At 39.5% G+C, this 17213-nt stretch overlaps 1 protein-coding gene across 1 annotated transcript in view; it reads left to right on the forward strand.

Annotated features, from left to right (window-relative positions):
• Window positions 1-17213, forward strand: part of SHB (SH2 domain containing adaptor protein B) — a 61516-nt gene that overhangs the window by 26873 nt on the left and 17430 nt on the right. The window contains exons 3-4 of the mRNA XM_054651964.2: window positions 8862-9077; window positions 15177-15348. Coding sequence (XP_054507939.1) covers window positions 8862-9077; window positions 15177-15348 — 388 coding nt within the window. The remainder of the gene's footprint in view (window positions 1-8861; window positions 9078-15176; window positions 15349-17213) is intronic.

A 17213-nucleotide genomic window follows, 5' to 3' on the forward strand; every position in this document is an offset into this window, starting at 1 on the left:
CCAAAGGAGGAAACAGTACTGATAGTGCCTGCTCTTCCTGGAATGCTGGTTGGGGAAAGAGCTCTTACAAATGCATCAGATATTGCTTCCAAAGCTTTGACTTCTCTTTGTTTTCTTAGCATTTTTCTTTTTAAAAATTACTAATAAAGATAAAATAATGGACATTAGTCACCAGGAAAGTTTCAGGCTATGTTTTCAGCTGGCAGTTGTGGGTTTTGGGGTTTTTTTTGGTTGGTTGGTTGATTTTTTTTTTAATCATGGTGATGCAGTCATTCACAGGCTGGATGAAAACAATGCACGATTCACATTTCTGTGTTCCTCTTGATGATGTGGCCACCAGGTCTATGGAATAAATCTGTTGTAGGAATTATTAAGAAGCAGTTCTTCTCCTTGCTTCTATGGCAAATGCTAGCAGGCACCTAAAAGAAGATAACATGTCTCATCTGGCTGAAAATACATCTCATCTGAGTTTGTTAAATCAGATATGGCATTTCTTCTGGCTACAAAAATCTACTGCCTTACTGTACCATGTAAGTTGTACCTGTAGGGAACTTCTTCCCACTACTTGTATCAAAGGGAAGAAGTCTGGAGGGAGGCCTCTATCTACTTATCCTTCTCTGCCCTCTCCCACATCCCTAGGAGGCTGTGCTCAAAGCCAGTAACATGGAGAAAAGAGAACTCCTTTCTGCATAATCTCATAGGATTAAACCTGCAGCTCTCAGGAAACAGTTCTCTATTTTGTCTTGGTCATATAAACTCCCTTTTGCTCCCATCTGGTTATTCCTTGCAACATCATCCTGAATATATAAATATATATATTTATACTCATTAAAAATAATTTTGATCTCATTTGATAATTTGATTCTTTTGACTAAGCTTTCAGCAAACAGAGACTCTCACAGGCAGACATGATGCAAGAAAATATCTTCCTTCTGTGTGAGTCTTGAAGAGCATTTAAATTATGAATGGTTTCTTCTTCCACTCCTGCCCTCTCTCAAGGTAATTCCTGTGAAGGTGAGATTTTTTGTTTGTGAAGAGCACTGGCAAGGGCATAGGGGGGCATCAGTAGCAGTCATGAGCAGAGCAGGACTGATCTAATTTCAGGAAACAGTCATATTCACTATAAACTTCTCTGTCCTGACATGGGACAGCTTTAGCTTGTTTAAAATACTCATTTAGATGTTGGTGTTAGGATCGCTTTCAAGGAGAATTTATTCTGTTTGTGCTAATCTTAAAACAAATATTTTGGGACACTGTAGTTCGTGTCCTGGGCTGATGAGAACTCTTGTACTAACTGGCGTACGTGGAAATTCCAGCACAGCGTTCTGTTTCCCAGAGGGCTTCTGTTCCCTCTTACCTCAAGAAATGAATGGTCTTTTACACAGCTTAGAAGTTTCAGAGTATGGAAAGGGGATCTTGAATTTTTTGGTTTGCACTGTTGCCACTTGGATTGCTCTGTTTAGGCCATGAAACAATGATTCTTGAATCCCAAAGATCAATACTCCAGGCAGGTCAAGAAAACCTACAAACAAACCAGAAATGTGAGGTAACTGGCTGTAGCAGCATCTGAAGTTGGCTCTTGGTTAAGCAGCAGTAAATGTACAGAGTTGCAGAGTTTTTTGGATTCTTTGTCCCCTTATCTAAATAAAAAGGGCATCCCTGCTCCTCTTCTGTCTTACTGAAAAATGTGCAAGGAGTAAGTAGGTCAGCAGCATCAAAGCACCTCCAAAGAGGCAAAGTCTGCAGAAATCAAGAATTTAAAACTGACAGTTAAACACTGCTTATTTATCAGAAAATATGGTGTTGAGGTGGAAGGCTTTATAGAATAAATTTCTGCCTTCAGGGAATGGGAGAAAGTTAATTTTTTTATTTCTTTGCCTCTGCCGAAAGAGAAATACATCTCCAAAGATAATTTTCATGTCCTTTAGAAACAGTAGGCTGTCCTTCCAGGCCACCAGGATTTCGGTGTTCTTCCCATGTGTTTTGTTTTTTTAATCAGCATCCTTTGACTCCACCAACACCCACCCCTCCTCTTCCTCACCCTTCCCACCTACAAAGACAAATGTGTACTTCCTGTCTTCTTGGGCAGGGTAGTGGTTACTTGTTTTAATTCAGTACATACCTTCTGTGGAAAATATTAATGGGGGTTTTTTGCTGATTTATTGATACTTATCATAAACGGTCTTCTCCCTGCCTGCCCCTACTCTGACTGGCCTAACAACTTTTCTTTATCAGGATTGCTGGAATGTAATGTTGCTTTGAATGCTTTTTCCTGGGGTAATGAGTCATACTTGGACTTTAGTAGTATTTCCGGCGTGATGCAGGCAATGTGAAGATGTTGGTTTTCACATCATGTGGTTATGCCAAGCCTTCACAAGGAACAGGGGAACAAACGTCTGTTCGTTCCTGGAAAGTGGCTCACTTCTGAGTCATTTGGCTTCTGTTTGGAAGAAAAGATGAGGGAAGGAAGATCTTCTCATATTCAGCTTTTCCTGTAGCAAAATCTAGAATAATTACCATTGGGTGGCAGTTGCTGCAGTCTCAAAGCAAAACAGCTCTCCCTGCCACTGGAATATAATTGGTGCTCCCTTGTATCCCAGCAGTTGGAGGCATCCAGCTGGATCTGGAAGCAGAGGGAAAAGCAGTTTGATTTCTGGTGACCTGAGGGTAAAATTTTGAACAGAGGTAAAACTTAGCTTCTCTAATGAATAGGCTTTGTAGTAATAAAACAAGAATTCTGCATCACAAGTCCTAAAATATTTTCATATTGTCTTTCCAAAATGGATTTGAAAAGAAGCAGTAATGGTGAGGCTTGGATAACTAAGCAATTGGCTGAGTATTTTGACCTGTTTATCTGGGAATTAATTCAATGGAAGCAAATGTTTGTATCAGGGTGATCTTTGCATTAATCTGTCTTATGCCTGTGGCAAGTTACTGGTTGATTGCTGCCTGCCCATACACCTGGACCAAACAGCTCACTGCTCTTCAATGTGATTACTTGCCAGTTCAGTGATTTTCCATTAGAGGCCTCAAGAGCAGAACATGTGTAAAGCAGAGGTTTGAGCATTTCAGAAAAACTTACGCCTTGATAGCAAGCACTCCTGCAGATGGGTCTTTGATCAGATCTGGCCCTGATGTGACCTTACCTGCTAGAGATTGCCACGCTGTCAGGATAATGTCGGGGGGGAAATGCATCAGATGCTCAGCGATACCTCTCAATGTGAACCTGAGCATTTTCAAATTTCTTTCTGCTTCCACTGATAATTTCTGGTTTTCAGTGGTAGGTTAGAATACAAGAAATCAAATTGGCTATTGTCCTCAAACAGGCCTTGTTCCTGAGTTATGTTCTCACGTTTTTTTTTTTTTTAAATATGCTATTTTATTTTTCCCAGACTTATCCACAAAAAGCCAGCGTGCTTATAGCAAGTTCTCCAAACACTTTGTGGACTGCCCTTTTAGGGCTTTTGAATATAAAGTGTTTGAATCCACATTCCACAAGTTCTGCTGTTCATAATTCTGCTTTGACTATCCTACTTAAAGACAGGTTAGCCTGTTCTGTCATTGCAGAAACATTCCCTCTCCCTATGGGGAATTTTGTATATATAGGAGGAAAAGATGCAAGAAGTTGACTCTGTTAAGGCTATAGTTGCTTGCTTGCTTGCTTGCTTTAATTAAATACCTGTATCTTTCTGATGATAAATCTTTGGTCTGTCTGTGTGCCTTGAAAAGTTTTGTTAGTTCCGGATAAAGTCGCTTCAGTGTTGAGATCCTTGTCACTGGAATTATCTGGTAGATTTGAGTATTCAGTGAGAATAGCAGCACAGTATATGTTGTTCGCTGCAGGCTGGTTACAGTTTTGCTTGTCGTCAGTAGCAGGTTGTGTTTTTATTTGGTTAGTGGGAAACTAAATCCAGGTCAGTGGGATTGAAGTTGTTTAAATGCTGACTTCTGGAAAGAGAGCAGAAAAAAAGGAGCCATCTGTAGTCTGAATCCAGAGGTAGGAGGACAGAAATTCTTCAAGCTGACAGCTTGACAGCTGTCCTCTGTACAATCTTATTCTAGCATAGTGTTTACATGTTAATGGGCGTTAAATAGATGAATGAAAAATCTACTGGGCTTCCTGCAAATAACTATGTATTTGAACAAATTTAACTGCATGCCAAAATGACCTTGAAAATCATTATACTTATATTAAAGGGTTTCTAGCAACAGCTGCTTGTTGGAGTTAGGAGTATTTCCAAGTATTTTGTTTCATGCTTTCTGAAATAGGATGAAGATTTATTCAGGAATGTGGCCAGCTAAACTCTGAGTTCTGTACTGCTGAATGGAGTTGAGTGCAGCTAAATGTCCTCTGTAAAATCCCTTCAATAGAATTCTGTTCTCTGTCCTGAGTATTGCTCTTAGGCTTGTCAGATACAAAGGGCTTTGATAACCCTTGTACTTTTCTTGAAAGTCAATTTTAGTGGTAGTTTTTCAAAAGTTGACCTTGCATCTTTGTACTGTTTCCAGCATGAGACCGTCATAGTCAGATTTGTCTCACTAGGACAGGGCTTTTGGCTAGAGAAAGCAGCTGAGGAACTTGTAGGACTGTCATTTTAATTTGGCACTAGTCTTGAAAGTAGCTGAGATGGAGATGGGTCTGGTTTATCACTTTTGCACCTGATATGTGTGGGCCTGTGCACTTTGAAATCTGACATGCTGGCAAGTAAAAACAGCTTTATTGTGCCTCTGTTGATCAATCTGTAAGTTAATGTAACTATATCCAATTCCACTATAGTTTTCCCCGGTTTTCAGTGGAGCATGCATAAATTACAGATGGCTGTCAGACTGATAAAGAACCACCTATGTCTGTCTTACCACTGATGCTGTGATTGGTTGCATGCAATTTGTTTAAAAGTTTTCCCAATAGAATAACAGGGGTTGAAAAAAATCAGGCAATTGATATAAGGCAGGGGTTTTTTCTCCTGCAGGTTTAGACTCTTCCTGCATATTAGATGTAGACAAGTAAGACGTGCTGTTACTGTGATGCAGGAACCCCAACCTACACAGAGTCATTGTTCATTGTCTTTCACCACAAGGAGAACAAAAACTCTTGCAAGCCCTTAACTTCAGGGAACATCTCTGTAACTAAACATTCCTTACGTGATTGTGGCAGTAAGACTCCTGCATTTTGCTTGTCTAGTGTTTCATCAAAAGATATGTTAAAAATGGGCTGTAAATGGCATTGAGATTATTACTGCCTGGTGACATTTACAGATGTGCTTCATTTGGGAAAATGGGCTTTTACATTATCAGAACTTTTTTTAACGGTGCAACTACATTGTTTGACCATTGTTACTGCATGCTTGAGTTTGAGATGAAGGAAATATCTATTGGCATCTGGCCATTATAGAATGGTTGTTTTTTAGTTTGTTGCGACCTTTTGGAAGGCAAGCTGTAGAAGTTGACCTGTTTGGTTTGGTAAGCAAGTAAAGAAATGTTGAAAACACTACTTCGTTGGCTTCATAGCTGTTCTCTTCCCTTAATGATATATCCCCTAATTCTCTTCAAACTATTTTCAGAAATATAGTGCAATTATGTGTAATCCTGTTCAGTTTTTTAGGGCTATTAAGGTGTTTGGTGTAGCTGACGTGGCTTCATGTCCTGTGGAGCTCTGTTCTGTATGTGAGTATCAGAATTGTTCACCAAGTGGGAAGAACAATGTCAAGTTGAGTCTTATATCTCATAGTGTTGTTTCAGTTTTGGTACCTCTCCTAGTCAAGTTCTTGGTTTTATGCAGGAGCCCAAACTTCTGGAGCCTGATTCTGTAATAACTGCTGATCTGTGAGAACAAGAATCATCTGTGGGAGTCTTCCAGACTGCTAGCAAAATTAGTGCTTTCAAAACTTCAATTGTTACCTCTTCTGATAGCTAGTAACTTAATGCTGAATTGTATACAAATGTACTTTTAATCAGCAATAAGAATTCCAATGATATAGTTCATAAAAGTGAATTTCTAAACAAAAAGTTAAATTAACAAAGTTTTTTATTTCCTAATCTTTCCAAGGACTTTAGCCCTTAGAGCTGTCACTTTTAGAGGCTGTAAAATTACCATGAGAAAGGCTTCATCACAAATGTGCTGTTGTCTTCTATTATTCGATTCTTGAATATCAAGTTTGCACTGAGCTATCTGTGTGTATAATGCTAACACTGCTTATGGTACAGATTCAGCTGTGCTGTCATTCATTGAAAGGGACTTTTTCTGATTTAGCTTTTAGTAAAATTAAGTAAAATTAATAAAAGTAAAATTACTTTTATTTACAAATACTCTCAAAGGTGAATTTTCAAACATATTTATACAAAGCTTTACAAAAGAGATTGGAGATATGTGTGTAGAAGTGTGTGTGCATTTGTTTTCATATATCACAGAATCACAGGCTATGGTGAGTTGGAAGGGATCCACAAGGATCATTATTAAGTCCAGTTCCTGGCCCTGCACTTCCCTCCATCTAGGTTGTAGCTTTTCCTAGAAAAGCTTTTCTGTTTTAGAATCAAATATTCATAATTTTTCTAATTATGCTTCCTGAACATGAACCACCTTCTATTTACTGGTAATCTTTACTGTATGGCCTGATGCTTTGGTTTTCTGGGTAAAAGAAAAATGTCAGGCAAGAGTTCTTGTATTGAAATATGCTCACACACACAAAGAGCCAATTGCATAGCTGTATTTGGCACACAAATTTGTGTTTGGCACTTCCAACTGATTCAGCTTCTGTTCCTCAGAAATGCACATTTCTTGGTGTAGCATTGACTGGGTCCACAGTGCGAAAGACAAAAAGATACATGCCACTTTTCTGACTTCAGAAAAAACCAAAATGTTTCTCTTTCTGAACCAAAGTATTCAAGAGAGAGTGTATTCTTTCTATTAGAGTTTTTTTTCTCAATGCAGCATTTTTTCTTGATGTGATTGTTCATAACTAGAAATGAAGAGGATGTGTCTTGCTTGTAGCATCAATTTTGGTGTATATTTCTTCAAAATTACCGTATTTTTAATGCATAAATGAAATTTTTTTTTTCAAAGAATAAGGGCACTGTCATTTTGCAGACTTTTACTTTTCACTGTGCTTTGAAGGGGTTTGGAGAAGTTACTTGATTATAATATTATTGTTGATATATTACTTGATTTATGACATTTGTTGAACTGCTCTAGATCTTTGCTTCATTTGTAGCTTAAAAAGTTCTCTCTCTGAGTCTTTTCATGACTTTGCAATTTGCTATATTATTGGTGTTCTTATTTTGTTGTTGCAGTGATCAGTATAATCACACAACATCTGAAGTTGGAAGGGACCTCTTGATATTACATAATAAAAAAATCCTGGTCAAGCAGATTCAGCTAGAATAGACTGCCCATGACTATGTCCAGTCAGATCTTGAATATCTCCAAAGATGGATACTTCACAGTCCCTCCAGGCAACCTGTTTCTTTGTTTGACCATTATCACAGTCAAAATGTGCTTTCTTGTGTTCAGGTGGAATTGCATATTTTTTGACTTGTGCCTGTTATATCTTGGCCTGTCACTGGGCACGGTCAATAAAAGTCTTTCTCTGTGTTCTCTGTCTTCCATCAGGTATTTATATGCATTGATAATGTCCCCACTAAAACTTGTTTTCTCCCAGCTAGCCAGTCTCAACTCTTTCAGTCTCTCCTCATATGAAAAGTGCTTCAGTCCCATTATTGAGCTTCATGGCCTTTTGCTGAAACTTCCTGCAGTATTCTGTGTTTTTCTTGTGCTGGGCAGATGAGAACTGGACCCGGCAGTCCAGATGTGGCCTCTCCAGTGCTGAGTAGAGGGGAAGAATCACATCTCTTGAACTGCATTCAGCACTCCTGATGCACCCCAAGTTGGGTTGTCCCTCATTCCTGTAAGGGTGGATTGCTGGCTTGTGTTTAACTTGCTGCCTTACAGGACCCAAAGTCCTTCACTGGTGAGCAGCTTTCTAGCCTGTTAGTCTGCCATTTTCCAGCCTCCCTGGGTCCATTTGAATGGTAGCACAGCCACCTGGTCTGTCATTCACTCCACCCAGTTTTGTATCAGTAGATGGAGGACTGTGGCTTTGCCTAACCAAGGCTCTGTAAACTCAAAAGAATGAAGACACTTCCCATGACCTACCTGGTAACCTGTCCTGGGGCTGCTGCTCATAGGAGGGGAAGAAGGTACCCACAATGTATCACTTGGATCTCTTGAGCTGCCTCTTGTGCCTGTTCCTCCTTACTGCTTCTTCTGATTCTGCCCAAAAAGGTTTGGTTCTGACTGCTTTTCGGGCAGCTGAGAGCTGCTGTTACGACTGCTTTGATGTGAGATAAGCTCTAATGCTTTTTTTTTTTGTGTTCTTACTCTAGTTCATTTTTTGCTGATATTCTGTAGGTGTAAAGGCAGACAACTTTTTTTTATCAGTATATACAATAGTACTGTGGGATTTTTTTTTCTGTTCTTTGTGTCTTCAAATTTCACTTTGGAACCATCTCTTCCTGAAGAGCTAACTATACACAAATTTCAGTGTTGTTGGGAATTTATGTAGAGTTGCTTGTGAATGTGCTTTTTAGCAGCTGACAGGGATTGTGTGCTTCCTGCAATCTGGCTCTGCATAAGCTGGGAAATGTTGGTGGAGGCATGAAGCTGCGGTGGTTAACTGGAGCAAACTTTTGCTTCCAGCCAGTTACCAATGTAGAGGTAGAATTTAGAAGTCTTGTACAAGCTTGTCATCTCTATAATTATGTGGCTATTAAGAAATGGGTGGAAGTTGAATGCTCTAAAATTATAGACTGTAATGATAAGACGTGGTTAGTAGTGATTCTGATGCAACTTTCCTCCTTGCCAACAGAGTTTCAACAGCAGGAAGGCATGAAGTCCCATCAGAAAAACATGCAGCTCTATGACACACCCTATGAACCAGAAGGCAGTGGTGTGGAATCCGATTCTGAAAGTGTGGTGAGTCGCCGTTTACGAGAAAGCAAATTGCCACAGGATGATGACAGGCCTGCAGATGAGTATGATCAGCCGTGGGAGTGGAACAAAGTCAGCATCCCAGCTTTGGCAGGTAGGATCCTTAGATCCCAGCCTCAAAATTCCCTGTCACAATTAAACTATATATACTTGCCTTTGGGGTAAATCAAATAGTTATGCTCTTTTGTATATGTGTGTGTGAAGAAATGTCTGTAAAGTGAATGTGGGTCATCTAAATCTTTACCTACTGCAGAAGTACGAAACTGCACTTTTTGTTTGGTATTTCAGCCAACCTGTTGTCAATCATCTTAGCAACTTACTTCATAAAAGTTCTGATTCTCCTGCTCCTTCTCCCTTCCTACATTTTAATGGATGGGATGTAGATAGTGTTTATTGTTGAGTATCTCTGTGGTGAGGAACTTGCTTTGCAGGGTCCTGAAATTGTGGAGCTATTCTCAAAGGGACAGTGTGATGAAGTGTTGGGGCTGAGGCAGGAAGAAAAGAGGTGTGCCTCCGGGACCAAACATGGAAGAAGCCTGAGAGCAATGATTAGTGGGTAGTCAGTGTGCATTTATCCTAGGTAAATCCTGCTTGACAAACCTGTTTGCTTTCTGTGTTAAAACTACTAGATCTCTTAATGGAAAGAGAGCATTAGGTCTCATCTGTGTAGACTTTAGCTTTCAGGATGTTGTGCTGTGGTATCAGCTGTGTTTGGAATGTTGTAGCCCAGATGGGTGGACTAGTAGATCTGCAAAAACCTTTCAGAGTCATTGACCTCAAAGGGTAGTGTTAGTGATTCATACTCTTCCTGGAATCTCGTTACAAGTGTGATTCCTCCAAGGATATGTTCTGAAACCCTTCCTGTTTAGCATAGTTATTAGTAACCAAGAGCCGAAGGAGAGGAAATGCCCCTTATCAAGCTTGGAATAACAGCCAAGGGAGGGGAGGGTGCGTACAAAGCTGCCATTCTGAGGGACTTGAACAGGCTGGAGAAATGGACTGACAACAAGCTTACAAAACCTAATGAGAACAGACCTAAAGACTTGCATCTGGAGCAGACTAACCTCCTGCAATGATATGGACCTAGATCTGATCGACTTGCTGGGCTACAGTTTTGCTAGAAGGGGCTTAAACAGTCCTAGGGGAAGTGGACTAAATGTGGCTAGCAATACTCCTCACCATGATGAAGGCTAGTAGCATGCTTGCCTGTATGAATAGGAGCAAGCCAGTGGATGAAGCAAAGTGACTGTTCCTCTTTACTTCATATTTCTTGAACTATGCATAATGCTGTGGTAGAATTCTGATATAAGAGGGATGTTGATAAACATTTTTGTTAGCATAGAGCCAACAAAGTGACATGAAGAGATGCTGAGAGACCTGGGCTTGCTTAGCCTGGACAAGAGAAAACTTTGGGTGGGTCATAGTGGGAACTTTCTAATGCCTGTGAGGAGATCCTCTATAAGATGGAGCCAGTTTCTTCACAAATGAGCAGGTGTGTGATTGGAAGATGAGATATAAGATGAATCAGTAGAGGTTCTGACTCAAGTTGGTTTTTTCTCTGCAAGAACAGTCAAGTATTGGAAGCAATTATTCAAGGAGCTCTTGCAGTCTCCATTTTCAGGTTTTTTTCATCCTGTGGGAAGAAATGACTGGATAAACAACCTGATCTGATCACATAATTTCCCACAAAAGGTCGGTGTGAAAAGTAACTTTTCTTTCAAAAACCAGCAATTTCACTGCTTAATGATGCTGAGATGCAAGTTGTGGACCAGTATGCATCTGTCTCTAGTGAGATCACATTTCACAAATTTTTCAAATAGTAATAGAGCAGCTACAGAGACTGGATTTTAAAAGTTAAGTCTAAAGAGTCATATATGTAAATTATTATCCTTCATGTATTGGTCATATAATATAAAATCTATGCGTTTTAATTAATTTGGATCTTGTCTTAACCTCTGTATTCATCTTTGTGTCCACTTTTTTGGTCTTTATGAGGTAAATTCTGAAAGAGAGTTTTTCTGAGTTGTTTTAAAATAAAGAATCCTAGTTTTGTTTTTTTTTTCTTTATATCTACTTTTCAGTTTTTATATGTAACTGTAAATTAACAAGGTCAGTCCAATACAAGATTTTATGATTGGCTTATGTGTTAATATTCTTGCAAGTACTGTGCAGTTACGAAAGCACACAGAGCAAAATTTTGCTTTACCGAATTAATAGACTAAAGAGAGGTTTAATTAAATGGTATTATGATATGATTGGTTTACTCACAGGTTCAGCATAGAGAATTGTTATTTAAAATAAGGAGAGTAAACACTTTTTGAGATTAATTAGATTTCTCTCATTACGGCTGCCATTCATTATAGATTAATTTGTTTTAGGTACAAGGTTATTTTAGGTACAAGAGTTTCTTTTGTCACAAAGAAATGTCTAAGGATTGGCCACAAGCCTGATTGCAAGCTGCTGTTTCATCTAGTGTCTCTAGAAATCATCTTTGTCCTAGGAGTAGTAAATGTTTAAAATAAGGAATGAAGAGGTCCAGCTCTGAAGTTTGAAATGGTGGAAAGTTTGCAATGGAGAAGTGTAGACCCCCTGCTCAGATGTATGAAGTGCCCTTCTGACTTAGTCGGTGGTTCCGTAGTATAAATCTGGAAGGGGTTTTTCAATTCTTAGCTGAGGTGGATTTTTCTGAAAAGTGCAGTGTTTGTCTAACTACTAAAAATTCTAGCAATGGGTATGTCCCACTTTACAGGCCCACAATTACCATCTTCCAATTCTGTGGAACTGTGGAGATCCTGGAGAGATCCTCTGCTGAAACTTTCCTATTTTGTGAAATTCATCTGGAGGGAACAACACACACATTTGTGATGAGAGTTGCAGACACAGAGTCTTACGAAGCAAATGTTTTTGATTTGTCAGGTGATAGACTGTGGAAACAAAACAAAATCACCAGCGACACTAGAATTACCATGAACCTAATTACTCATGCAATTACTCTTTGAGGGAAAAAATTGTTCTTCTGCCATGATTTCAAGATTTGTTGCTGAAGCATAGCTAAAAGCTTTTTATCTCTAGCCTGGACTTTGAGATTTGTCAGAATGAAAGTGTGCAGAAGCTATGAAGTGTGCTGAGGCTGAGGGCAGTGTGTCTGTGCTCTGACTCCTAAGGATGAGGCTGAGGCTGGTGTCATGCTGGCATTGTGGATGGAGCAAGATGTACATAGCCTATGGATTTTGCTGTGCTAAGAGATGTGTCCCCGTGTAGCAGAGCTGGAATGCAGCGTTTTGACTGTCTGCAGCTGGAGTTCTTTCACAAACAGTTTTGGGGTTGTTTTATTGGAGGCTGTCCAGCTGAAGCTAAAATGTGTTTTTGATGGCTTTTATGGGAAGCGAGCAGGTCTTGTTAGAACTCCTGCTGAGCTGGGCAGACTGGTTTGCCCAGAAGAGTTGAGACTGGCAAAGCAACAGGAACAAAGTAGCTTCCAGGTACACAAGTCTGGCTGGAAAAGGAGATAGCACCAGGGAGAGCCCACTGGATAGATAGGAGATAGCATGGGCACCAGAGGGCCTATTGAAGAATGTCACACTGACACTGGCTTCCACTGAGTTTGTGAGAAATCTGTCCTCTTCAAACTGTTGTGTGAGCACAGAAAACATTGGGTAAAGGAAATGCTTGTGAAGTCTGTAAAGCCAGTCTTAGTATTGTGTTACAAAAATGTGACCCTCACTTACAAAGAGGGTCTCAATGGTCAAGAGGGCCATTTGGTAGCAATTTCCAGCACTGATCATGTGCTCGTGGAAGAAGGACTTATAAATGCCAAACTTTTTCTGGCTTCTTCTGCTGTTGAATGGAAGGTGCTGCCTAGGACCCTGAGTGAGCTAAAGCAAGGGAATTCTGCCATGCCACTGTCACAGGGGTAGGGCAGGAATAACAGGGCAGTGGAAGAGAGGCCAGATGAGGAGTGTGGAAGTAAAGTATTGCAGTCTATTCCATAACTGCAGTGGCTGGATATACTTTAGCTTTGTTTAAGAGAGGATTCATAGCAGCCAAAACTCAGATTACAGCATTGGGTGGGGAGGTACCTGACTGAGAATCACACTTGTCACTTTAATCTGCTTGCATAGCCCTTCAAGACTGCTTCTTCCTGGGGAAAAAAAAAAAAAAAAAGAAAAGGCCAGAAGTCCAGACACATGTCTGAACTTTTCAAACAGAGAAAAAAGCCCCAACATTCAAAAGCATCTGAAATTTGACTTTTTCCTGTTTTTGGAGAATAGTTCTATGTCTTATCATCATGTTAAGTGACTTCCCACACAAGCATATAAAGATAAAAAAAGAGGGAACATTTTTAAACTAAAAGAGGAGACATTTAGATTAGATGTTAGGAAGAAATTGTTTAGTCAAAGATGGTGAAGCAATGGAGCAGGTTGCTGTGTGTGAATTGTGGATAGCCCTTCCCTGGAACTGTTCAAAGCCAGGCTGGATGGGGCTCTGAATACTGTGGTTTAGTGGACAAAATCACTGCCTGTGGTGGCATCTCTTTGCTCTTGGGGTTTTGCGACTAGATAATCCTTAATATCACTTCCAGCTCAAGCCATTCTGTGATTCTGTGTTATAATCACAAGTTATTAACCGTCAGAACTGCGTTTGCTATGTGAACGGAGTTTTTTGGCATCTGAAAGGTGCTCCTTGTTTGGAAGGTGACAATAAACTCATTGAGTTTCAGAGAGTACCCAAGTTACATCCAGGTGTTTTTCTTAAAATAATAATACTGCTCGTATATGTCACGGGCAGGTATCCACATGCAGTGTTTTTCCTTGTTATGCTAATCAGCTTTCATTCTCCAGTAATGAGGTTAAATCTGAGTTTATATTAAGAAAGAATCAGCATATTTCCACTATGTATACTTGGAATGTGATTGAATACGTTTGCCTAAATTTTACAATAAAAAAATTGTGCCTACTTTCTCTGAGTAGAGGGGCGATTTGGAAGTGTCCTAAGCTTCATGACAAAAGCATAAACAAATTTTTAAAAAACAGCTCCAAAACATTTTCCTCATCCAACATGTCTCTTTGCATTATCATTTTGAACTTGAACATTGCAGCTGTCTGCTTTAAAACACTTAATACTGTCAGTCACATGCCTACTTGGCTGTTTGTTATAGTAAGTTCACTTTTAAGTGCATGAGGCCTATAAGTGTTGCAGGGAGTTCCTTCAGTTTTCCGAGTAACGTTTTTCTCCAGTATTGCTGTTGAAACTCACACAGGGGCTGATTGAGCTGTTTGTGCTTGTGAGCACTGTGATTTTTACCTCCTGACAAAGTCAAGGTTCTCTGCCTGGTCCTCACTAGATGGCCTTAATATACAATCATTTGCAGCTGGGAATGTTAATTTTTGATGAAGCAGCAAATCATAGAAGGCAGTAAGAGTCAGGAATATGGTGTGGGTAGATTCTTTCACTGTTTCTGTCAACATTCTGTCCTTTAGTATTTTTTTTTAATTGTAGCTATGTGGAATCTGTAAGTGTGGAATGAGAATGCTGACATCATTAGTATGTGCTTAGCTACAGGTGTTGCACTGCTCTAATAAATTACAGCTTTGCAAAATAAGTTGTATTTCTTTTCTTGGAATAATGTAGTTAGTGAGAGAAATGATGAAAGAGTATCTTTCTTTTGTCATCTGTTTCCTAGACTTTAAAGGCAAAAGCTTTGTGCCAGCAGCATGTGAGTGGATGCACTGTTAATTCTTTGCTGCTTGACACTATTTCTGATATGGATGTTAGCTGCCTGATTTGCCCCCAGATCACTGTCAGGATGATACCACATAACCTGAGGCAAACTGATGTTCTCACTTATTTCCTTTTGGAATTATGGCAGGTGACTTAAGGCTCATTACTGTTACTTGTTTAACAGCATCAGCTCTGGAGGATCAAAGTATCACATGTCAAGATAAGCAGTAGTTATTATAAAAAGGTTTAGAAGAGCATGAATTTTATTACTGGGAAAACAAGAGAGTTTTAGGACTGTACTCTGCCTAGTAAGAAACACTTTACCTGATACATATAACTTTGTAGATAAAGCATCTAAATGCTAGTGGGTATATGTTTATTCTCTGTGGGGTGTGACAACCGCTGTAAGTGCTACAACTCTTTTGGTCCTTGCTAACCTTGCCTGGAGAGGTAATTATTGTGTATCTTGCAGCCCAGTTTAATGGAAGTGGGAAACGGCAAGCATCTCCTCCTCCCTCAAATGACCAGCACAGGCAATTAAGAGCACCTGGAGGAGGCTTTAAACCTATCAAACATGGCAGTCCAGAATTTTGTGGGATCCTGGGAGAGAGAATAGATCCAACTATTCAACTGGAAAAGCAGATGTAAGTAAGCACAGTAATTGCTCTCTAGCTCTTTGCCTCTCCATTTACAGGAGCAGTAAGTACCCAGATCCTACTGTCCAGCTTCCCTCCTCAGTATCCCCAAAGCCCCAAAGATTTACTAGTTCTGCAAATTATAAGTAATTTTTGTGGGGTGGCAAAATAGTGTTAAACAGGAAACTCATCTCAGAAACAGTGAATTTTATCTGTCAAGTATTCAGTTATTCCATTTTCAACCTTGTTGTTTATACTGCATTAGGGAGAAAAAAGTTGTATTTCACATATAACCAAATTCTGTTTAAAGCTACATGAAACCAATATATTTGTGGCTGCAGAGGAGCATGTTTCTAATACATCAGATTTGCCTTGCATCTGGCAGTGATTTTCCTCCAGGGAGAGAATGATAAAACCACTTAAACAGCTTTCAGATAAGAGATTGTTATTTCTACCCTTGTGCTATCAAACTTGAGAGTGGTATTTAGATGCACTTCTATCTAATTCAGGTTCCAGGTGAATTCCCTGTAGTAAATTGTCTGGTATCCACAAGAGTGGCCTCTGTCCTGCCTCATTGTTGCCCTTCCTTGAACAATTTGGACAGACTGGCTTGTGGTGGAATGTCCTGTATCATATCAAAGGTGCAGCCTCAGAGAAGGGGCCAGAATTCCTGCTACACAGAGAAAAATCTTGAAAAGTAAAAAAGTAGAGCAATTTACAAAAATTAAAGTGATATTCCTGGTCACTGAGAAGCCAGTGGAGTCATGCAGTTAAGTGAAGAAGCTGTGTCTTGAATCCCTGAAGGCAGTCCACTCCAGAAACTGTCATTCTGGGTCAGAGGCAGAATTTATTAGCACTGAAGAGGGAGGGCATAATTTAGCATGGATGTGAGTATGTACTTTGTGAGAATACTTTGTTCCTTAATGCTAGTGGTATTGAAAGGATTAAGAATCCTTTTACTTAAAACCCTCAGTAGGAGGGTTTGAGAGGAGGTAGTTCTAGAAATTGCTTTCCCTTTGACGTTCTATTTTTCAGACAGTATTTGGTAGCATGAGTTTGAAACAGATAATATCATCCACATGTTTTCATGTTCCATCTAATCAACCTCAGCCTTTGAACCATCTGCCCATTCACTGATTGTATGCTTATCTCCAGTAGAGGAAGTACCAACCATTATTGTGAAATCAGTCACTGATACTGTTAGGTAAATAACTAAAAGGCTGTAAATTTAACTGTAGATTTGGTCCTCCAAGTTGGGTAGTTCCAGCTTGCCAAAGTAGCTCGCCCAATCCCAAATATATTAAAAATAACTGCAGGAAGGAGAGTGTCTGTTACCTACTTTTTGACTCACAAATTTGCTGTGGTGTCATTCTGTCTTTTAGTATAACTGCAGTTAAATGTTACAATTGAAAACTGCAGGTCTAGTTTTTCCTTCTTAACTATTCAAATGTCAGTGACATGAGGGGTATTTGTTTCTTCAGCATGATGGATCAAACCTCAAATGAATGCAGTTAACAATGATGCATCATAAAATGAAAGAGTCCCCATTTATTTTACCATAGAATATTCATAATAATTCATATTACTCATTTTAGTAGTGTGAGACATCTCCACAGCACATGCCAAGCCCTTCCTTCTTTTTCTTCAAAAGTGGAGTCTGTTTTTGCAGAAAGGAATACAAGAGCTAAAGAAAAGGATGCACACAAATTGGCAAGTGGATGGGTAGGTTAGGATATTCCCCAAACACACAGAAATACCAAGGTGAGTTATTTTTAGTTACTTGTGACTGAGGAATCTGTAACTCTGAACTTACTAACTCGCACACCCAGGGGAATCAAAGTAATTTGTTCTATTTCCTCAATAACAGTGTAAAG

Source organism: Agelaius phoeniceus, chromosome Z (assembly GCF_051311805.1).
Source record: "Agelaius phoeniceus isolate bAgePho1 chromosome Z, bAgePho1.hap1, whole genome shotgun sequence".
NCBI lineage: Eukaryota > Metazoa > Chordata > Aves > Passeriformes > Icteridae > Agelaius > Agelaius phoeniceus.